General features: G+C 41.0%; 1 protein-coding gene across 2 annotated transcripts; it reads right to left on the bottom strand.

The window, feature by feature from the left end:
- Positions 1-605: 605 nt before the first annotated feature.
- On the bottom strand, positions 606-24,800 carry deptor (DEP domain containing MTOR interacting protein). Of its 2 annotated transcripts, none has more exons than XM_088997855.1 (10): positions 24,181-24,800; positions 23,974-24,063; positions 19,036-19,214; positions 16,884-17,007; positions 11,694-11,872; positions 10,258-10,443; positions 9,605-9,742; positions 9,118-9,188; positions 8,737-8,841; positions 606-3,954 (listed from the first exon to the last, which is right to left on the bottom strand). In XM_088997855.1, the coding sequence occupies exons 1-10, from the start codon at positions 24,192-24,194 to the stop codon at positions 3,832-3,834; spliced, it is 1,209 nt and encodes a 402-aa protein (XP_088853981.1). In that variant the 5' UTR covers positions 24,195-24,800; the 3' UTR covers positions 606-3,831. The 2 variants fall into 2 exon arrangements, with proteins under 2 accessions (XP_088853981.1, XP_088853982.1); XM_088997856.1 differs by having other exon boundaries at positions 10,261-10,443; positions 24,181-24,780.
- Positions 24,801-25,162: the final 362 nt, after the last annotated feature.

The raw sequence follows: 25,162 nt of genomic DNA on the forward strand, positions 1-25,162 counted from the left end.
GCCGCCAGGAGACCAGAAGAGGGCGTCCAAGCTCCATATAAGGAATTTATCAGCCTATGGAAACGGAGGTGGCCACAGGAGGTCGCCATTTTGTGCCTCTTTTTTTTGGGTGAGAGCTTTTCCCCCAATGTTGCCTCAAAATGGCAAAAAATAAATTATTTAATTGATTGCAAACATGTATGCTTTCCTCTTCAGAACTATTTGAATCATATTCATAACTGGATGTGTAACAAGAAAGCATATTCTCCGAATCTGAAGCCATTGTTTTGATTCACTAGCAATGCAAGACGCCTTGGCGTGATGTCACGAACTGAGGGTAGGACTTTCTGAAAATGCCCAATTCGCAGCTCAATTTTTTGCAGATTTTGGACACTTCAAGTCATTTTTATTGGTATTTGGCATGTTAATAAAAATATCATACTGCGTGTTTTGGGTATTTTAGAGGCTATAAAACGTTTTTCTGGTGTCAGTTAAAAAACAAAAAAGTGACGTCGGTTGTCCTTTAAGCTAATTTCTTTGCGTAGAAGATTGAAAATGTAACGTCTCAATTTAATTGTGACTTTTTTTTTTTCAAAAAAATAAATAAAAAGTCATGGATGCTTGCAGAATTTAAAGATGGCCACTCTATTTTACTTTCAATCATAGGAGAATCTGACATTTCAAAAATAAAATTTTGACACAGCCACATTTGGAACCATTAAAATGAGAGAAATGCACATTTTATGTTTCAATATATTGTATTAACTCATCCAGTGTCCTTTTCAAAGTTGTAATGCTCTTGACGTGTGCAAGAGGTGGTAAAAGAAGCGAAATTAGACACAAAATCCCAAATGTACTGGGGTCTGACCAACTTTCCCAGTCACACAAAATGCGTTTATTTCAGACTCAACATTTTCTCAGTAAAATATCTGCATTGACTGATACTACAGTTCATTCATAAACAGATATAGCTTAATATTGACTTAAAAAGCCTAAATGTCACTCTGACTGCAAAGTATATGTCAAAAATGTCCCTTTTATACTAGTTGGAATGTGTATACGTCAACATCATCAAAAAATGCATTTGGCCATCAACCCAAGTGAGTTAAAACACTGATTGTCCTCTCAAACAAAGCACGACAGCCACCACAGCATGATCAAATGCCTTTTTTGTATGCAACACACATGTAAGGAGTAGCAAAACGAATCCAGCTATTTTCCAAACCACTTATCCTTACGACGGTCGCGGGCAAGCTGGAGTAGGTGGGGTAGACCCTGAACTGATTGCCAGCCAATCGTGGGGTCCACCACACTCAAGCACAATCTCGAGTTTACAATTAACCCCTCATGCGTGTTTTTGGAATATGGGAGGAATTCGGAATACCTGAAGAAAACATGCAAACTCCACCCAGGAAGGTCAAAAAGACTGATTCCAATCTCTATACCGAGAGGTTGATGTTTTAAGAAGTTTAAAGGCCTAAAACTTTTTTTATCAGTCTGAGTCAGACTTTACAGACAGAAATGTCAAGGGAATGTCACTTAACTCATTTACTATTCGTGAATTAAAAAGCATGACGTGGAGCGCCATTCCCGAATTTGTTGTTTTGTTGTTTTTTGTTGCGGGGAGGTACGTTTGAAACTTTGGTAAGACCTCTTGGAATGTTATTCCCTCCCACGAGAGGGCAGCATTTGTCTCTTGTATAGCCGCCCCCATTTTCAATGCAGATAACTCTACAACAAAGTAAGCTCAAAATTAACTTTTTTTTTCTGATTATGAAGAGAGTGTAAGGTTTCTTACACTGCATTGAATGTTTATTTAGTCCTAAAACTCAATATTCTGTGGGTTCAGTGAAAATGACACTCACCCTGGCACTGGAGTGGACACATTTTTGCACATCGTATGGCAGTGAATGAGTTAAAAACTCAGACACAGCCATAAACCATACAGATCAGATGTAAGGTAATATTCATTTCATTTTCTCAATAGGTTTTCATGTTAAAGGTAGTGCGAAAAACATCAAAACTGCATCTTAACCGCAAAAAAAGTATGCGTATGTGTAAAAGAAGCCATAAGACCATGTTTAAATAACACAACTGTGAACTTCTGAAAAGAAAAATAAAACAAACTAAACATTAACAGCAGTCATCTGTGGTTGAGAAATATCATACTTCCCCACTGTACTTGTTAGATGAGTTGTCTACAATTGCCTTTCGAATTGAGAAGACACTTGACGAAGTCACAAAGATTGACAAAAATCACAGGTCACCTCTAATCACAAACTATTTTGGGGGCCTCTAGTCTAGTCTAGTTTCACTACTGAGAAGGACTGATATTTTAATGCATATATATATATATACAGAATATTGAGTTTTAGGACTATATAAACATTCAATAAAGCACTAGAAATCGTAAACTCTCTTCTTTCATCAGAAAAAAAAGAGTTAATTCCTATATGGGTCTGGAGTTATATGAGCTTGAAATGAGGGCGGCTGTACAAAATACAATACAAAAAAACAGCTGAAACTGAAACAAATCGCTAACATGGGAAAAAAGGAAACGCTGCCCTCTTGTGTAAAAGGAAAAAAAACATTGCCAGAGGCCAGGGCTTCATCGGCAGCCAAGCATGAAAACAACCAAACCCAAACAAATTCGGGAATGGCGGTGTATATCATATTTGCGAATAAATTTGTGAATGGCGGTGAATGAGCTACATTGGAAATACAATGGCTCAAATGCTATGTCACAAAAAATAAAAATCATGCAGGAATGCCATTTTTTTACAGTCATTATGCTGCATACGCTGAACATATTAATGATGTAGCAGCTTTTAAAAAACACCATGCATTTCTAAATTAGGCTAAGGTTAAGTGCTTCGTGTTGGAAAAAAAAATAATTCTCTTTCGGCGACATTCAGTTGTGTATTTACCCTGACTAACCAATGTTGATCGGGGCTGTTATATAGCCCGTGACAAATTGGTTAAAACCCATCCAATCATCTTCATTGATAAACTGCCATGTTTATATTAGAAGTATATGAAATTTATTAGAAAAGTTAGTACGAAGTTAGTTACTTTCTTTGGTGCTAACCTATTGGAGTCTTGCATAATTTGATATTGCATTACATTTGTGAGTACTGCAAAAATGTTAAGAATTCTATTTCATCTGCACATTTACTGTGTCACCTTTTGACCAACGCCGACAGTGTGTTTTACAAACTGTCCTATTAGGCCATAGTGATTGATTTTCCTACAGTGTCATTATGAACCACTGCACTTAACAAAAATATTAGGTGAGCTATAATGCCCAGGGCTTTTTTTAAGCTTATAGTTATCGTGCTGATCCAACACCAGCCTGAATAAAAGACAAGAAGGCATTTGACTAAATCATAGTTTCTTTGATTCAATTTCTTACATACACTGTAACTAGCTTTCACATGGGTATCGTCTATGTCACATTTCCTGTTAATTCAACTTTGTACCTCGATGTACGTATGTGTGTGCACGGCAACAGAGGGCAGCGTTGGTTCTCCAAAGCTGCCACGGACTAATTGGGGAACTATCTAGAGAAAATGTCACTGAAGGTGGTGGTAATTCATCTCTTGTAGATGTAACTTCGCACACATGCATCTGAAAATTGTTACTGTGAGATGTGGAGTGTCCATCCTCTAAATTAAAATGTAGAAGAGTAGACTCCAGGAGACTGCATCTTTCCTGACTTTTTGTTTGTGTGCTTTAAGATTCAGAGTAGAATAACGGGACAGCAGGTGCAAGGGTTCACCTGATTTCTCCATCTAGGTGGTTTTCACTGAACCTGGCGTATGCACATTTCTTTACAGCAACGCACTCAAACAGTCACATCTCTTCCATGACTTCCATGACGATTGTCCTGGGGCCAGTCAGGATCAGGTTGCTCACAGTTCTGTAGTCCTGAGCGAGGACGTTCAAGCCATTGACAGATACCACAAACTGGCAAACCTAAAGACAAAGGAGAACAACTATGAATGCTGACGTCCCCAAAAAGAAGCATTTTATTCTCCTCACTTCTATTCGTGTTTGCTTGTCTTCATTTGTGAAATGTAAAAATGAATCATAAACATTATGCTCTAAATTGGAAAGCAGGCCTTCAAATGATTATTAAGGTACCATATTTCCGGTGTATGAGGCGCACCGGAGTATAAGGCACACCACAGTGAATGGTGTATTTTCAAACTTTTTCCGTGTTTAAGGCGCAGCGGACTATACGGCCCACCTTCATTGAATGAAAAAAAGTTTTCCAAATAGTATAAGCTATAAATACAGAAATGTTTTCCAAATATAAGGCACACCACATTATGAGGTGTACCAGTAGTGGCTGGCGTTACGCATCACTTCTTCTACTGGGGGAAGTCTGTGGTTGCTGACAGTAGTTGCGAGACCTGTTTCCATCTAAGGCGCACCGGCGAATAAGGTGCAGGGTCATCTTTTGAAGAAAGTGAAGGCTTTTGGATGTGCCTTATACACCAGAAAATACGGTACATTGGATATTTGGCTAGAGTTGCGGTTTCCTGCTTCCTTGCTGTGTTACTGTATCTCGGACAGAACGAACTTTCTTCCGAGCACTTTCCGGGTAGATGGGTTCGTAAACGGTTTCTGATGGCGGTTTTTCAGATAGATTTGAGAAAGAAACATTTTTTTTTGTCAAACAAAAACCATTTGGTGTGTCAAGTTGGAAAAAAATGACTTTGCAAAATAAAACAGGATTAGTCATTAGTCTAAGTTGCTAATGTAAAGACCAATGACAACTTTTGAGATCAGATCCTCAGAATCTACTGTAAAAGTTGCTCATGTGTGCAAAATGCGATGGTATTCTCCTCACTGTACACGTATGAGGTGTGAAATCAGCATTGGTGAGAAGTCTAAGTGTGCACGGATGGACTTTTTTTGTCCCCATTAAAGATCATCTTACCATCATAGGAGCTCCACCAAAAAAAGGAAGTTTGATTGTAGCTGATAGTTCAGCAAAAATTTCAAATTCAAGTGTGTTGTGTGAGTGGGTAGAGACAGAGAGACAGAGAGACAGAGAGAGAGAGAGAGAGAGAGAGAGAGAGAGAGAGAGAGAGAGAGAGAGAGAGAGAGAGAGAGAGAGAGAGAGAGAGAGAGAGAGAGAGAGAGAGAGAGAGAGAGAGAGAGAGAGAGAGAGAGAGAGAGAGACAGACAGACAGACAGACAGACAGACAGAGACAGGCAGAGACAGACAGGCAGACAGACAGACAGAGAGAGGCAGAGACAGACAGACAGAGACAGACAGACAGAGAGACAGACAGACAGACAGAGACAGAGAGAGACAGAGACACAGAAAGAGAGAGACAGAGACAGAGACACAGACAGAGACAGAGAGAGACAGAGACACAGACACAGAGACAGACAGAGACAGAGACAGACTGACAGACAGACACAGAGCGATAGATAGATAGATAGATAGATAGATAGATAGATAGATAGATAGATAGATAGATAGATAGATAGATAGATAGATAGATAGATAGATAGATAGATAGATAGATAGATAGATAGATAGATAGATAGATAGATAAAAATGAAAAACTACAAATCAAGGAAGGCCTGTTCCGTAGAGTGATTCTGTGACGAGATTAACCTCGCAGGACGTAACCTACACAACAAAGGTTGATATGGTAAATTCATCATCTGTTTTTTGTTTTCCTGTGGCAAAGCTGTCTTCTTTCGCAGGAAGTTCGACTCAAAAAGCCGACTTGCCTTCAGCGAGCCTCTCATGTTTTAATAATAATCTTCTTCTTCTTTTCCTTTCGGCTTTTCCCTTCAGGGGTCGCCACAGCGAATCAGTGTCCTCCATCTATCCCGGTTTCAATAATAATAATACATTTTGTATCACGTCACTAAAAAAATTTGAGTCGGGGAAGTTTTTTGCTTCATTTGATATTTACATATAGTGTAGCTATTTATTCTCATTAGAAAATCTCAATTCTTTTTTCTTTCTATTGGTTACATTTGTTGAGCGGCTGCTGTCAAAACATTGCCTGTACAACTATAAAAGTTATGATGCAGGCAACAGTGACATTTTTCACTTTGACAATAATGAACATAGTTACTGCAATGGAATGTCCTCGAGTGGGGGGGTTCCATTTCCATTGCACTCTATTGTGTTTTGAGAAACAATAAACAAATCAGGTTGCAACAAATCCCGTGACCACACGGCAACTCCCAATGCAGTCAGTAAGATGAAGACGCCGCTTGCAACATGACGTGAATATTGATTTTTTTTTTTTTGTTTTAACTTAATGTAAAACAGATTATTTCCTTACAGACAGTGAGATACTTTTCTATACACTCTCACACACACACACACACACACACACACACTGATCTGAGCAGATTCTCATCTCATCTCTGTTTATTCAACCTGCTTCGTCAGTACAAGCTTTACAGCTTCTCTTAACTGACTGACACCCCCCAATCGCGGCCTCCTCTCACTACCGTGGGCTTGTTGCTCTTGGCTGGATGCCAATGGGCAGGGGTATTGGGGGCGGGGTAGGGGTAAGAGAAAAAGAAAATCCTTCAAAGGAAGGACTGCGAAAATGTTCAGGGCTAAAAAAGACACATGCTGAGAGGACATGCTGAGTTTTGCCATGCATTGTTCTTCTTTCACAGGTGAAGAAGACAAATCAGAAAGCTTTCGCTGAGGTGCCCGTTTACTCTGCTCAAATATAGAATTGATTGCTCGGCAAATAGTTCATTGACCAAAGCTATTTTCAGAAATGCAAATCTTTGGAGGTTGAACAATTATTAACGTGGCCACTGTGAAACTACTGCAGCTGTTAACTTAGATAAAATATCGAAACAAATGCAACAGGTGACTGATTGCAATAATTCAACAGCCAAAAAAACACTCACACACAACTTCTAAAAAGTGTCAAGGAAACAAACACACCTTTTCAGCCAGAGAAGGAGAGGAAGGAAGGGGAAATGAAGGACCCCCAAGGGAGTTTATGAATGGCACACAAACACAAATGAAGCTTTAAAAACAGGTTGGAACAATTGTCTGCTATGAAATATATGTACAACTTTTTGAATTATACATAGCTCCTTCATTTGCACAAATACTGTTTAAAAGGGGCTCGTATAAGAGAACAATAGGTTGGGATGTGGTTTGGTTTCGTATGTAACATATCGCGAGTGTTATTCTGGGTACTTGGACAACAGAAAGTATGCCTGGTGGGCAGGTGATAGGCGATAGTGTGTGTACTCCCTGGGGGTCACCGTGACTGTGTGCCTCTGACGTGGACGCCTGTATCTACACCTTGCAACGTGGCCTTCCCTCAAAGGAGTAGGTTAACTCAAATGAGTCATGGAAAGTGGAACGCAGGAAGGAGCAAGGCAACTGCTCAAACAAATGACAAGCACATTCTGGACTGATAACATTCGAAAATGACACGAGTAATTACTCAGCATCGATACAGGAAAAGCTTTGACTTCTTTTCTTTTCCGTGTGAAATACTGCCGTTTGCATTTAGGTCACACTATCAGTCCATGTTGAAAGCAGTTAATGTTACATTAAGATAACAATATGCGTTATCTACGCTTGTGAACCTTGCCATACATATCTAATGCGAACGAATACTGTATAGTTACAGCAAAGTGGTTAGTAACTCTTCCCATTTCCTCTTTTTTTGGGGCAAAAAAAAAAAAATCAGACTATTTCTTTGGCTTGACATTTTGCATTAACAATACATTTTATTTAATGAAGACACAATCAACAGGAGCTCATCCTTTAATCATCAAACATTCAGCACCACCATAATATGAGTTTTACCGGACCGACAAGGCTTGCAAAGCCTTCACAGCTGGCCTAAAAATATCCGAATCGCAGACTGATGTTAATTATATTTGTCCTTCTTCTTCTTTTCAGCCTTCTTGAAATCGCTGGTCAACGTCACAGTTTTGGAAAACTATGATTGGTTAGTTATATTTGTCCATTAATTCTTATTAAAAACTTCCAAATTGTCTTTCAGCTTCCACTCATTACTTTTCCCCTGTTACGCTGCTTCAAGACGTGTGTTTTCGCATTAAACCATTTAACCAATCACATTTCAGCCATCATTTGTTCTCCGGGTCAGAATTCTATCTGGAGGCCGTGTCGCATCAAATGTGTCGACCAAACTGTTGCTCTAACTGTTGCTGAAGGAGGAAAAGAAATGGATTTGGTGGGTGATTTACTGTTAAAGCCATTTTCAAGACGGACTTTTCAAGAAAAAAATGGACATCATTAAGAAAGGTCAGTCAGTTATTTCCTGGCCAATGGTAGCCTCTAGTGGACTTGTAGTAAATCACACCACACTTTTTTCAGTCTGAATTGATTAAGACGTAGCACTACTGAAGGCCTCGCGATGAAATTCATGGCCCGCCACTGAGTTCTAATGTCAGCCCAGTCATGTGTTTGTCTGCTTTTCTGTTGTCTGCAGCCAACCTGTCGCTTACTGGCCAATTCACATTACAGTCATTGTGCAATGCATTCCCAGCATTCCTTGCTGCCACTCTGCTTACACCACAATGCGCCAGCTGTGGTGCAAGCATGGGAGGCACGATCCTGTCTTCCTCCTACACTACTTTTGTCCATTCATTCCATCTTTTGTTTCTTTTACTGACAATGTTAAACGCATCCAAATTAAAAGTCAACGTGATTGTTTTTATTTCAGCTCAAGGTTTTGTATGCGTTGCGTGTGATGCACTAACCGCCCTCACCTTCATGCCAGCAGCTGCTGCTGGACCCCCGGGGTCCACCGCTTGGATGTGACAGGGTTTGTTACCTCGTACGACAAAGCCCCAGCCCACAGCATCGCCGACGATCTGCGGAAGGCCAAATCAAAGTTTGCCATGGCAGTATCACAAGATGCTTCAAACTGTGCTAAGAACATTATCATGCGCATGCAGTGTGGTTATGATGCATGACCAAAAGACAACAAACAATATAGACAAGGGACGTGTGTTGCATTAAGTAGCCGTCTCTTCGCCATTATCTTGAAGGACACGTGACCATTGTGTGTTTTCAAAACAGCGTTTGAATGTGTGACACTATGTTACAACAGCCTTTTGTGCAGGTATGCGTGTCTGTGTTTGGCCTACAGTAAATGTCTTCTTGAGAAAAGGTCCTCCTGGTGTCTGGAGCTCCTCTGGACTCACGTGTCTCTTCAGAACTGTCCAACCACAAAACATTTTATTATTACATGAATAGTGCCATGGGCTCTGGTGTATTGTACACACATATACAGTGTGCACTTTGTGTGAGTGTGTGTGTGTGTTTCATTTTCCTGTTTTTGTTGTGTACTTGTAGCTGAAGGATTTTGTGCCTACCAAGGGACCATCAAAGACATTTCAAACACACACATACACACACTAACATCTTCATACATTTCTGGTCACATGCTAAAGCTTTCTATCTCATCAGATGATTCACATTGCAGATTTGGAACAAAATGTCTTCTGTATCAATTCATAGTTGGAATGTATCTAACTTGAAATAGCCTGAGTGACATAAGACTCAGACAGAAGAATGTGACCACTGCTGTTTTTTGGGATAGCAGATTGCATATAGAATGGCAGGCGGGCTCACCGGACTTGGGGTTGCACAGGACTGGTGGGCTACTGCTGAGCGTGGGACTGCTGCTGTAGTAACCACTGCTGCCACAGCTGCTGCTCATGCTACTGCGGCGGACTCCGACTACCATCTTGATCTCTTTCGTTGGACTCACTGTTGATGCCGCACACATAAAGAGATATAACAAAATAATAATAATAATAATAAGAAGAAGAAGAAGAAGAAGAAGAAGAAGAAGAAGAAAAAAGCAGAACAATAACATCCACCGTACACTTGCCTGTACCTAAATTGTGTTTGAGATATGTCAATAATTATCAAAAAAAATGTGCAATACAGTGATGCATTAGCTTACGAACGCTTTAGCTCACGAACTTTTCCACTCACAAACATTAAATTTGCAAGCATATCATCTTGGCAGACGAACAAGTTTTCGGCGGACGAAGACCAAATCACACGGTCGAACAGCGCCACGGTGGCTGGCGGACTAATTTTGTCATCTGCTTTCGTTGAGTGCAGACGTGGTTTGTTATCGAGTGGAGTACTTTTGCTATTATGGGACCGAAAAAGAAAATTACGGTCGAGCAGAAGAAAGAGAGAAAAAAACGAACGAGGTGTTGGGTGGCAGACTCTGTGTGTGTGTGTGTGTGCGCGTGTGGTCAAGTACAGACTACCTGAGAGAAAACTGGTGTTGCCTCCGTCCGAGTTTTGCTTGCGGAGACAGAAGGGGCTGTCGTGACTCTCGGGAATGCAGCGACCCCGCTCCTGGAGAAGCTCCATTAACCGTCGCCTCCGCCGAAAGTTCATTCTGAACTGGAAGAGGAGCGGTCCGTCCACAAAGTGATGTTTGTTTGTGACTGGGCAAAGAAAGCCGGAGCATAATTTTAGGCAAGTCGATGACAAGATAAAGAGCTTTATGAAACAGCCGCGACGGGTTTTGATTAAAGTCAGATGATTTGGGACCAAACAGAAAATGACCTAAAATGTAATGACGTTAATTCATTGATTTAAAATGTGTTTCATGACTCATCTATTGAGTATATCGTGACTTCAAGAAGAAGAAAAAAAACACTTCGGCAAATGTAAAAAAGTGAGCTGAGCAAATAACATGCTAATCTATCTTGTGCATAATTAATTGATAAAGGGATACACCTAGACGCACATTAGGGCTGCTTTGGGCACATTTTTCCTCAAATGACCTGTCAAGTCACCTCTGAATGAATGATAAAATGCTAATAATAATAATACATTTAATTTTTAAGCGCCTTTCAAAACTCTCAAGGACACTTTACAGTCACAGGATATTATTTCTGCGGGTGAGCTGCGGCAGCCACACGCGCCAGAGTTCACTCAACCCGGAAGTAACAAAGTTTAAAAAAAACACAAACAAAAACGAAATAAATAATATGACAACACAAAGACACAGAGCTAAGAAAAGAGTTGAAACATCCAATAAGAAGGTGCATTGACAAGCATAGTGGTTCACACCCAAGACTCATGACGCACAAAGCTGCAGTGTTTTTCTGTGTGTGTGTGTGTGTGTGTGTGTGTGTGTGTGTGTGTGTGTGTGTGTGTGTGTGTGTGTGTGTGTGTGTGTGTGTGTGTGTGTGTGTGTGTGTGTGTGTGTGTGTGTGTGTGTGTGTGTGTGTGTGTGTCTCCACAGTGTAACACAGCACATTCCAACACCGTGGAGATCCTCAACTCTATTCTTGTGACACACACCAACAAAAAGAGTTCTTTGTCTGCTTTTTCTTCATTCACTCTGCAAGCTACTCACATGTAAGACACTGAAAGCAGTCCACTGATGTTGTTTCCAAGGTCATGTTCCAAATAGGAATTTGATGTCAATTGTGGAAGGTGAAAAACAAACAATGCAGCCATGTGACTGCTCCTCAATGAGGTCTAATTGAATCATGCACAACATTCACATCAAATCAAATTTAACGACATGTGGGGGCTTGAGTGAAAGTCTTTTGGGATTTCTTGTCGAGTTCCAGCCAGTGGAGCAAAGTAAAAGAAATGACTACAAAGGCAGACTCATACACAATAAATGATCTCTGATTTAACTAAAGGCTTCCAATCAGGTGACGCCATCCTCCCTGCTCACCATGCTGGATGATCCCGTGTTCAAGCAGGCGGCGCCCCAGTTGCTCCGCCTCCTCCCTGGTGGCCATCTCCCCTTCCTGCAGAAGCCAGTCAATGAATTCGGAAGCCACCAACGTCCGCTCAAAGTTCCCGCCTTCCTCCTCCCTGCTCTGTATGATGCTGTTCTCTGTGTTCATCAACCTGGACACCACCAATGAACTTTTAGTGAACGGTCATGAAAAGAAAATGTACTTATATTTACTCTTATGACCACTGTGTACAGCAGCTGGAACAACAATTATTTACACTTCAAGACAGTCACATGACAATTATTCTTGAAAATTGCCTCCAATTTCCAATAGTGTAACGATTATTGGTTGAGTAAATGTAATAATCAATGTGTTGGATTTTGTGAGTATGTTGAGATGCAGAAGTATTCAATAGTATAAGAAAAAACGTAGTATTGATTTCGTATGATAGATTTTTTTGTGGAAAATGTCCACGTGCAACACCTTCCAAACGAGCGGCTCAGACACATTCCCGACTTGATAATCTAAATAACTTTCGGCGCTGCAGATTAAAACCATTATTCGGTTAAGATTGAAAATCTGTTATCAATTCCGAGAATAATAGTAGTATATGTGTGGGAGGCAGAATACATAATATTTATGCCGCGAGAGTGGCTGCCTTTCCAGCAGTTCATGTATTTTGTTTTTCTACTTTCATTTCTTTCACAACTTTGCTGCTGTGAAATGTAAATTTCTCCACTGCAAGACTAATAAACGCAAATCCAATCCAATACATTATAAATATAGAACTAATTACAAATACATAATTAGAATTAACTCATTCACTGCCATTCACGAATTTATTCAGGAATTGAAAATACCTGTATGACGTAAAGTGCCATTCCCGATTTTTTTTCGAAGGGGGCAGCATTACCCTTTTTCCATGTTAGGGCTTTGTTAAAGCGTCAGATGTTGTTAAAGCGCTATATAACGCAATGTGTATGTATTGCATTGTATTTTGGACAACCGCCCTCATTTCAAGCTTACATAACTCCAGACCCATATCATTTAGGAATTAACTTTTTCTGATGAAAGAAGACAGTCTAAGGCAGGGTTCGGGAACCTTTTTGACTAAGAGAGCCATAAAAGTAAAACATTTAGAAATGTTTTTCAGCGAAAGCCACACGCACGCGCGCGCACACGCACACACACGCGCGGCCACAAAAATATCAGAATGTATTATTTAAAATAACTTTGTGATAGTACTCACCGTTAACATGAATGGTTTTCCGTTCCTCGTGGTTGGTAAAAATCTAGGCAAACGATCGGAATGAAATTCAATTTTCCGGTCCAGAGGCGAAGTTACTGCTAGCTCGCCTGCACACGGCCCATAAGCTTCCACACTTGCTATCTGCAATTTACTTCTCGCAGAAGTATGTCGATGCTAACGTTAACATGGGGCTTGTTAAAATGTCACTGACATTCGACTGTTTCATCGATGGTATTGTTTCATTGCAAATTAGAATCAGAACATTTTCTCTCCTCTAATGCTCCGGTGCATTCAGGCTGAAGTGCACAAGTTGGGCTCATTTAAAGGGGCGTTTACCTGTTTCAACATGACGGCCACTATCATCCAATCAACATGGCGCTTTCGGCCATTCTAGGTCAGTGTCATCCAATCAAAATTGCGCTTTCCGCCAACTGCAGCCCCAACGGGAAATGAACGATGAAAAAAACGACAATATGTATTATAACATGTAATATTTATCGGCGAGCCATATGCAATCATCAAAAGAGCCATATATGGCTCGCAAGCCATAGGTTCCCGACCCCTGGTCTAAGGTTTGTTACGCTGTGTTGAATCTTCATGTAGTCCTAAAACTCATTATTCTGTGGGTCTTAGAATTCGAGTGACAATGACAAAAACCCTGGCGCTTGAGTGGACACATTTTTGCATGTCTGGCAGTGAATGAGTTAAATATGGTAAAATAAAATAAACATATAAAATTAAAATAACATTAATGATCATAGTAAAAGAACATAAAATATCTGCAAACCTGTAACTGAATAGAAAAATAGAATGTTTGTAATGGTGAACGTCTCCATGGGTTTGACAATATCATGATTGAGGTTGTGTAAAACTGCTAAACTAATTCATATTTTGTCGCTGTTGTGTAGCATACGGTAAGCCAAATATTCAAAACATTTCTTGAAACGATGAAAAGATTGACACTATACAAGGACCACAATAGAAAAAAAAGCAGATAAGCAAATTGTCGAACAAAACGTTGAAGCGTGTCTCATTTGTATGGCTATGTATGAGCAAAAAGAAAAAACACATGCGCAAGGCAGAACTGCTGACTGTGCCTGTCCCTAACCGACACAAAAAACTCACATGTCAGTCAACAATTGTCACCTACTCGGTGAAACAATGAAGCGCGGAGGCACACACAGTTGAGTCACCTTTTCAACCAGGACATGTCCACACTTGTTGGTCGTGAGTCAACATCATGCTTAATGTTCAGCCGCTGAAAACTGATAATTGTCAACGTTACTTCATCTCGCAGCTGACTTTCTTTTTAAGGGTCAAAACATCACAGAAGTCCAGACGACTTGTCTCGGAAAAAGTAATATTTCTCATATCGTCTGTGTTCTCTATTATTGTGAAATCAAACATAGAATAGAGGAAGGGGAATTGTTTCTGAAGTTTGCAGCTACATGAACATGGACTACCACAACATTGTGGCGGGATTAACAAAATGTAGAAATTTAACAGCTGTTAATGTGCTTTGGTGGGTTTGGGCTGTTTTTCAGTATTGACAGCGACATAGTAGTTAACTCTTCGATGCCTGTCTGCACATTCCCGACATGGTTCAATTACTGCAGCGCTTTCATGTCTTTCTATTGATTGTTAGATATTTATGTACAGTCCAGAAGGTTTTTTCATCCAATGTCAGCGTAGATTAGCAATAGAGTTTAGCACTTTCCGCATTTGTGGGATAAACCCAAATGCAGTATCGGCATCCATTGAAAGTATTATATGTGGTAATTTCTTGTGCATCTATGATGACATTATCTCCGTCAGTTTGACAAAACACAAACTTGTGGATATCCTCTACTGTTTTGTTTTTCTGTGTCATGTTTCTTTTGAGGAGCCACCGTGCCCATGGTGAGTTTTCTTTGCGTGCTCCATTTACATCCCACATTTCAAGGACATGCATGACAGGTTGATTGGGCCTTCTAGACTGTTGCTAGGTGTGAGTGAGCTATGTGTGGCGAGTAAACAGTTTGTAAACAGCGAGTAAACGATTGGCGAGTAAACAGTTCAGGGTGTAACCCGGCCAAAGAATGCTGGGATAGGCTGAAGTACGCGGGTGACCGTTGTCAGGATATGTGGATTTGAAAGTGGATGGATGGACGTTTAATTCAGCGCATTTTCTTATTTGTGTGGTTTACTGACAGCTTGACTTGATTGGATACATTGAGTGCATGGAGGTCATCATGTCCAGGTACATGGCAGTAACTGATAATGACTAAGCATACAGGCTTGCTCCAGATGCGAATTCCTCTGTTAAGTGTCAAATTGATTTTGTTTTCTCTTGATAAGGTCGGCAAGCACTGCTTTCAGAATCCTCACGGATGAAATTAAAGTAACTTGCGTACATCGGTCTGAGTTCTGTGAAAAGAAATGAGGAGGACTTTCTACCTGCTGCCTCCTCTCGGAGGCGTTCATTAAAGGAAAGTGTCAAAACTTATCCTCGCTCGTGTGTCAAAACAATTTGCAGTTCGGTTTATTCTCAATGGTACATTTAAGGAGGCTTTATGGAAAGTCAACACCCAAATTGTTGAAATGTCATACTGTGATGGAGTACAAGAGGCTCTCTGCCCAACATGCGTGTAGAAATTGTTGGTGAAATGTTCCGTGAAAGGTGACTGTGTACACAGTCGTCTTTCAGCCTGCTTAAATATGTTAAGTCAACATTTTGTGTTCGCTCAACGGAGGAAGCAAAGCAGTTTCACAAACGGCACTGGCGGTTATACAAGTCAAACAGTACATGGTTCGAATAGGTTAGTCTTATATTGGGGGAGAGGGGGTGTAAAAGCAAGCAAGCAATCAGCAGTCGTGACCTAAATATTCAGTATGTATTATTAAGTCTTGGTAAATAACCCAGTGCAGTGCAGGATCTGAGGGCATAATATCGATGCCTGTTTTGTCCACGACACGGTTTTGTTCTATCCATCCATCCATTTTGCGTACCGCTTTATCCTCATTAGGGTCGCACGGGTTGCTGGAGCCTATCCCAGCTGTCTTCGGGCACTAGGCGGGGGACACCGTGAATTGGTTGACAGCGAAATCGCAGGGCACACAAACAACCATTCACTCTCACACCTAGGGACAATTTGGAGTGTTCAATTAGCTTGCCATGCATGTTTTTGGAACGTGGGAGGAAACCGGAGTACCCAGACAAAATCCACGCCGGCCCGGAGAGAACATGCAAACTCCACACAGGGAGGCTGAACCGGGTCTTGAACTCACGACCTCTGCTGCACTGTGAAGTCAGCGTGCTAACCACTTGACTACCGAGCCGCCCACGGTTTTGCCCCTGGTATCAAATTAGGTTTACAAGTTAAAAAACCAAGATGGCACACATAATCCGACCATGGTTGGAGCACGTCTGTCAATGTTTGTGCATCCTGGGCTCCACCGCGCTTGATTACATAAAGCTTTGAGGGAGGAGACGACAGATGTCTGTGTTTGGACTCTTATGCAACTGAAGTGCGCGCATTTGTTTGCGTGTTGTCTAGAAACAGGAAAACAAGGATTTTGCTGAGAGCGGAGCGAGTGTGATGACAGATATAGAAACAGGCGAGGCGCCGGTGGCATGCGGGAATGTGTTTTACGATGGAGTTGATGCAACGGCAGCAATAGAGAAAGAACTGCAGACCATCGCGTGTACAAATCAACGTCATGGACAAAAAGCTGGAGATAATCAAAACAGTTATATGAGTGTCTTTTTTCCCTGCCCTGTTTGGACAAATACTCATAATTGAAGTTCAATAAGCGCATGTTGCATCAGCGCCTGGAAAGCTTTTAAAATAATTGAGCTCAACACAGTGTCAACAAAATTGCGCTTTGGGAAATCACGTTTCAAGTGTTAGAGTGGAAAAAAATTGAAAACTTTGCGTGTGTTTTCGAGCCATACTTATCATAAATCCTCTGCCCTCTCATGAAGACTTTGGCTTCGTTATCTAGTGGAAAGGTCCCATCATCCTTACGGAAGCGGTAGAACAACTTCATGTCTTTGAACTCCCGGTGCTCGTCGCACACTGCAAAAACACAAATGAGAATTGAAAAGCATGACATGGAGCGCCATTCCTGAATTTGTTCGGGTATGTTTTTTCTTGCAGGTGAGGAGGGGGATAGAGCGATGGTCAGACCTCTGGCAATGTTTTTCCCTTACACGAGGGGGCAGCATTTGCCTTTTATACAGCCGCCCCATTTCAAGCTCAGATAAGTCCAGAGATCAATACAACATAGGAACGAACTCTTTTTTTCTTTTTGATGAAAGAAGATATTCTAAGTTTTCTTGCGCTGCATTTAATGTTTATGTCTGTGTAAGCTCTCAGTCGTACAGGAGTGGTCCATCGATGAGAAGGTTTCTTCAGCCGTCATCTGTACACATTTGAAGGTTTTGGACGTTTCGCCTCCTATCCAAGAGGCTTCGTCAGCGAACTAAAGTCTGACTGGTCGTATCGGCCCTATTTATATATCCCTAATGTCCAGCAATGGTGGCGCCGGACACAGCTGTGATAGGTCCCTACTCTCAGGTTGGGGGGAGCAGAGGACCACTCTCTGTGGCCCCACTGATTGTTCCTACATTCCTGACTAACGACTGGCCCATTTCCCCCACTCCCACCAGTATCACCTCATCAGCATTACGAATGTTGCCTAACCTGTTTTGCCTAAGCAGGCTATTGTATGAACGATCCAAATTGAACCTCACCCCACCAGACCGGTTTAATGAAGGATTTTGTTGTTTTACAAGAATCGCTTCTTTTACCCCCCTTTCAAACTATCTATGTTCTTTCGCTAAGATTTTAACCTCATTGTCATCAAATGAGTGGTTGCTAGCTTTTAGGTGCAAATGTACTGCCGATTGAGGTCCACTTATATTATCCCTGCGATGTTGATAAAGTCTTTTTTTGAGAATTTGTTGAGTCTCCCCAATGTACTGCTCTTTACAATTTTCATTCTTACAATGTATGGAATAAACTACATTACTTTGTTTTTCATTTGGTAGCCTATCTTTTGGATGCACTAATTTTTGCCTTAACGTGTTTATCGGTTTGAAATAAGTAGGAATTTTGTGTTGCCAAAGGACTCTGTAATTTTTCAGAAACTCCTGCAATGTAAGGTATTGCTACTCCTCTCCTTTTTGTATCTTGAGAATTATTGGTTTCATTCCCTATTCTGACATTGACATTAGGGATATATAAAATATAATATATATAAATAGGGCCGATACGACCAGTCAGACTTTAGTTCGCTGACGCTTCGAAGCCTCTTGGATAGGAGGCGATAGTCCGAAACCTTCAAATTTGTACATTTAATGTTTATGTAGTCCTAAAATTCAATATTCTGTGGGTCCTGGAATTAGAGTGAAAATGACAAAAACCCTGGCACGGGAGTGGAAGCATTTTGTTATTGTATATTAAATGTAAAATTAAATGTAATTAAATTACTGTAAATTAAATGTATAATAACTCCAGACCCATATAATTTAGGAATACTCTTTTCTTCTGATAAAAGAAGAAAGTCTAATGTTTCTTACGCTGAATTGAATGTTTATGTAGTTCTAAAACTCAATATTCCTGAATATCCTGAAATTTGAGTGAAAATGACAAAAACCCTGGCACTGGAGGGGACACATTTTTACACATCGTCTGGCAGTGAATGAGTTAAATTGTACGGGCAAGATGTTTTATTCTGTTTTGGGGGGGTTTTGTTTGCAAAAGTACAATGGAAAGTGGTTCCAACCAAGTCACTCTGTTCGAATGAATCAAGGGAGTGAACTGGAGCCAAATTGTCTCAGGAGCATGAAGAATCACTGTGTGGGGGGAGGGTTGGACGACGGTTCCCAGAAAATGTCAAGAAAGAAAGAAAATAGCACAAGATGACAGAAGGAGAGAAACAACATGACATCTAGATTTTTTTTGGTACAAGGTTTGGGTAGAGCACTGTGGAAATTCCAGGTAAAAGCTCCGCAGTGACGATGAAAGAGACATGCGAACTACGAAGTCAGCTGATGTGCCCACAATGATGGCACGCCCAATTTGATAGCACTATAGCCTCACCGTGGTGGATGATGCTTTGGTCCAGAAGCTTCTGCATGATCTTGATGGCTGTGTCACGCTCCGAGGCCTCCTTATGTTCAATCAGCCAATCAATTAGTTCTTTGCCCACAAAGCAGTTGGGGTACGTTCGCAAGTGATGACGTCGATCCTTTATGACTTTCCCTTCGTGGAGCCGCAACCTGGAAAATAAGATGAGCTTTTGTAAAACGATTGTTGTTTCTAAGCAGTCATTTTGTATTATACGGCTGGTGGTTTTAACACACTCTGTATAAGTGTTCCAAACTGAAAGGGACAGGGCACTTTAAGGGCACTCTTAAACTGCAGCCAGACAGATGGCCTCAGTTCGCATTCTTCTTCATTAATTTGCAACACCGGAGCAACCAGAAAAAAGAAAGAACAAAGTGGTACCGTTTTCAAATTACACTCCCTGGCTCATATGGTTTGGGAAGGTCCATTGGTAGCTGTTAACCTTGCTCAAGTTTCATCTACTTTCTCATAAAAGGAAGTCATTCGACTCTGTATCATTCGCTGAAGTGCAAAACGAGAGAGTCTTCAAATGCCTCATTTGATTAGCGATGCTACATGTTCAAATGGGCCCAGCAGTTAATGCTCCAATGAATTGGGGGAAGTACAGCGTCAATGAAGTGACAATACTTTTTCCCCAGAAGGGAAAATCATTGACAAAAGCTGCCACTGGACATGCTTCCATATGACACCAGGTCCAGCCTTTTGAAGTACATTGAGCAAATGAGAAAATATATCATAATTTTGCCAGAGTTGAAGAAATAGATCCTTTTTATTTTCCATGTTGAGTAAGTCAGAACTTTGGCCACCAGACAAGATTGAATGATTGAACGACCTGAGTCTAGTTCACCACTACATTTTTGCTTAGAATGAAACATACGACCTCTGGGCCATTTGCTGCCCACAGAATCATATTTTGCAACACTGCACTTGATATCAAAACTGAATCTTAGTTTGGCCCCTAACATTTTCATTGTATCCTTGTCCAGAGTGTTTTGTGTGTTTTTGTTTGTTTCATTAAAAAAAAAAAAAAAAAAAAAAAAAACACTTCTTGACTCAGCACAATATCCAGCGAAATGTTTGGAAGAACCACAAATGCTGAACTCTGATTGAGAATATTTGATCAATTGTACTTTTTTGGAATACTTGGAAACCCTTTTTTGTGGAATACTTGATGCAGCCCACCCACCAGATATTGTGCACACAAGTAAACTTTACCAGATGGATATATTAAACCTGTAAAGCTCTTTGGCTCATTCTAGTTCCACCCAGTCTTGATCATCATTTGCTGAACTTAAGTAATGTCAGATAACGGACCAAAGTCTCAGCCAAGGATTCGCCTGCACGGTGAGTCTGTGAGCATCTGGCTAACATCATGCAGAATTCATAACTACAGTCCAAGTATGCCTAGCGGGAGGAACACACGTGCTCGCCAGCCTCGAGTTCAGATGAGCAAATAATCTGGCACCAAGAGACTTCCACCCAGTGTGGCATCACCTTTCCTTTGCCATTTAATTCAATGCTAAATCATCCGGATAGATGACGTGAGGTCAAGACATTCAAAATGAAATCAAATGTATAGTAAATGCGGTCTCACAAGACTACTGAGCACATTTCCATCATAGAAGCTCATAAACGCTACATTTAGACAGTGTGGTTTTTAAGAGGACGCCAACAGCTTCTTATGCCAGTGTTTCTCCAGACAGAGCTATTACACCGCAAACAGGAATACATCGAATATAATGGGGAGATGGTGCACTATATGCCCACCTCCAAACTTCCTGTGTTGCTCTGTTGCAAAAATTACATACGTCACAAAAGAGCAGTCACAAATGGCAGATAGTGGCCTCCCACACACTTGAGTAGCTAATGTCCAGTATCTGGAAGCCATCAGCCATCCATGTAAAAACGGACCCCTAAGTTCTAGTGCATTCAATTCATTGTGTAAGACAAAAACAACTGACATTTTAAATGTATTCACTAATTATAGTTAGTGTGCATTGTGCACCGGACTATAAGACATACCTTTAATAAATTACTTGTTTCAATAGGTTTTCCATGTATAAGGCACACCACATTATAAGGCGCATTATTTCACACTAAGTCCTCTACAGGGGGAAATGGAGTCAGTGGCTGCTGACAGCAGTTGCGACACCTGTTGTGGCTCAATATTACTTTGCATATAGGGTGCACCGGCGTTTAAGTCGCAGGGTTATCTTCTGAAGAAAATCAAGGCTTTTGGGTGCGCCGTATATACAGGAAAACATGGCAAGTAAAATGTTTCTGTTAACGATAAAAACCTTGGCAGCAAGAAACCAAAAAAAAGGAGTAACTTCTTGTCTATTAATGCTCAAGTTCTTGGCTAGTTTAGACGACAGAAAGTCAAAGCAGGGAGTGGAGGTTGACAAAGGGGTGTGCCAATCATTACACAGCATGCTTTTTCATGCTATGATAACACACAAAAGTACAGTTTACAGTTCTCAGTACAGTTTGGTTCAGTTGAGGCAGGGACAAATTGTGCATTTTCATTGTGAAAAGTCCTCCCAGTTCTACAAAATTATTTATTTCCCTTAGTTCTGGATGCCGAGCTACTATGTAATATACTCCATAGCCTTTGAATTGCTGTGGCGCCGTGAAACCGCACTGCTATACTGTATATTGTGGTTCACTGGGCGCAAACTTTCCATCCATTTTCAATAGAACATCCTTTATGATCTTAGGTGGAGTCTATGCCAGGTAAAATAGGATGAAAAGTAGCTAACACGCAGGACTAGTTTTCTGATACTCGCAGATCTAAAAAATAGAGACCTATGGATAATTAAGAGTCTTCAAAAACCTAACGTGAATGTTTTTATAATGTGTGAGGAAAATCGCAGAGTTGAGACTGAGTGTGTGCAACATGCTCACAACCACACCACCGTGGAAAATATGTTGCAATGTCGTCATCCATTACATTCATATTATATCACTGAGAAAAACATTGTCATTCATAGTCTGACTCTTGTTTCCCTCCAATGGCGTTCCCCAGGGTTTTGTTCTTGGTCCTCTGGATTTCATACCAAGAGAGACACCGTGTGAGCATAACGAGAGTATACCAAATTCACAGAGCAGTTTAAAAAAAGGAACTATGGAGTCTGGAGGGCCCAAGCCAAGATTCAACCCTGATACTACTTGAATGTAAGGCAGAAGTGCTAATCGCAGAAATCCCTTTAACACACTTTAATCAAATCCTCATTTAAATATGCATACAAAACTGCACAACCTTCCAGAGACCACATTGTCCTACTTCTCCATTACTTTCTCGGTTGTTCAAAACCCTCCCAAAATCATTGCTAAGCATCTTTAAGTACTCGGAAACATGCTGCAAAGCTACGTATCAATACTGCAACAAAGCATCAATGTTTTGGATCGTAAGTTGGTCACTTTTTACTTCGGAACTGCAGAATGTGGATGATCAAGGGGCCAACCCGCCGCTCACTGACCCCAGTCACATGGATAGCTGGGCCACAGACACTGACACACACAGGATACAAAGATACACACTGGTGCTCAGTGACAGGACAGTGGAAACTTTGTGCTGGCATAGGCCATTATTCTCGTGTGGCGATGAATGTTAGCAGTGCCATAGTAAATAAACTAATTTGGGAGAACCATTAGGTTGTAATTCAATGGGTAAGGCGGCAGCTTAGGTGGAATTCCTAGGATCAGTGCCATGGGTTGCACTTTGGGACGATATTTAAAGCTGGATTCGTGGACCACCACGCAACGGTGATGAGGGTCATTAATTAACACTGAGAGGTTCAAAGGGCAGAACATGTTAACACGACAAGGCAATGCCAGTCCCTGATATGACATTATGAGGTTAGTAGGTTCACCCTCAGAGTATGTAGACAAAGAGCAAACAAGATCAGTGTATTTATGACCAGTGAAAGGCTTGGGACTGCATGTGAAGTCCAAAATACAAAGAAGCATTTTTTGGGCTGGAAAACCTCATATCTTTGGTAGGAGCCAATATTTTGTTTTAAAGGCCTTGATTTGTTTTCAATGAAAAACGGGAGGCAGTCAACTATGTGCCATATGGCACATTCGCATGCCGTGAACTAGGCATGTGGCTCAAGCACAAGTCACTGATGTCCCTACCAAAATACGGTGCAAAAGGTTCGTCTGCAGGCCAGTACTATACTCACATGAATATTTCTTAACATTTTAAAGATAAATAAATTGACGATTAATCAGTTATACAATTTAGCAACAAATATATTAAATAATCATTTACAGGTCTTGTTTCACATAAAATGGTCAGAATCTTTACAATTTCACACACACAGTAAATTATCTCAGACTTCTGGGGTCCTCAATGAAAGCAGATTGGTTATCTTTGTGTTTAATCCAAATGAGAAAATTGAAAAAAATCCACTTTTACATTGCTTAAATAAACAAATCTGATTCTGCGATTAATTTTGAGAATAAAAACGGATTAAGTGGTTTTCAAAATAAGCATTAGTTACAATCATTATAACACATACAATAATGCGAATAAAATTATAGGTAGACCTCATGGTCTATTGAACTCGAGTTATAAGTACTTCAGTGCAGAAAGACTGCAAAATGTACAAGTATGAATTAAACTTGTCTTCAGTGACTGCAAAAAAGTGCTCGCTGAAAATGGCTTTAAATACAAAGGTAAGGACATGGTGTGGATTAAAAAACTAACGAACCTATTTTCAGTTTATAAGGTGTTTAAAAGGTGCAGCGGCCATCTGTTTTCTAATATGAAGCAGAAAGTAGGGGGATTTTTTGGTCCTGACGATGGCAAATCCAACATAGGTCCATTACGTTGCACAATTAGGCCTGCATATGATTAAGATCCATTTTTAGGACGAATAACTAGTTTGAACAGCATGCCCGACCGACCTGAGCTGCTCCCCGGTGACGAGCACCTCTGCCAGCCGCTCCAGCTCCGCAGCCTTCTTCTGCATGCTGTTGGCGATGGCATCCATCTCTCTGCCGAAACCGACAAGAAACGTCAGCACTGCGTTTAGCATTAACTGGGCGGTGCTGATTAACAATGGGGCGATGATACCATCAGTTTATCAGGCGACATTTGCATGATTCGCTCACCTTTCGAAAACCATGGGGAGCGATGTGAGTTGCTCAGCGATCCTTTGCTTACATTAAAAAAAAGGGCTTGCGGCGTGCGCGACGTTACTCCATCCCAGGAAGTGTGAGACGGTAAAGAGACTAACACCGCGTGTAGGAGGCTGCTGTACCAGCAGAGTTTTCCTCGAAAACCTCCCAAAACGTGTGCACACGCTCATTCATGGCTGCCTGCACGCAGCCCTGCAAGGCCTCTTCCGTCCTTGTCTTGTCCCGTCCTGTCCTGTCCTGTCAACCCCTCCCTCAATGTTGAATGTGTACATGCAGCGTTGTGCATGCAGCTTCCCCCAAGGACTGTCCAAACTGACACAACGCACGCGTGAACACACAGGACGCCTGCAAGCTTGCCTTCCGAAACACATTCCCCGCAAGGGGCGGTACAACATGACGTCATTGACCACGATGACGGTGGGCCGCGAGTGCGTGGTAACGCACAATTTAGGTTTTCTTCTATTCCGGAAGTTAACTATGATTGGTTGCGTGTCCAGTCAGAGGTAGACACGGTTTTTCAGTAGAAATACAGGTACAGACGTTAAAAAGGTCGAGTAAAATAGGAGTACAAAAGGCAGTACAATTATGGGCACCATTTTTGCTGCAAAACCAGGAGGAAACCGCAGGAAACCGTCCATACACACATTATAGCATTTCTCTTTTGCTATGTGTTGTCAAAGCTTTGCGAATGTGAACTCATGACAGACTCGAAATTAACCAAGAAAAGTAGGGCGGGGTCCAGACATATATATATATATATATACAGTAAAGTCTCGTTATATCGATATCGGATATATTGATAGTCCCGGTTATATCGATACTATTTCTATGCACGCACGGAGAAAATGACATGCAAACAGGGTCGGATATATTGATAGTCCCGGTTATATCGATATTTTTTCGGACTCCCTTGAATATCGATATAACGAGACTTTACTGTATATCCTCTCATTTT

This window comes from Hippocampus bargibanti, linkage group LG06, assembly GCF_051943395.1.
Source record: "Hippocampus bargibanti isolate YZ-2025 linkage group LG06, ASM5194339v1, whole genome shotgun sequence".
Lineage (NCBI taxonomy): Eukaryota > Metazoa > Chordata > Actinopteri > Syngnathiformes > Syngnathidae > Hippocampus > Hippocampus bargibanti.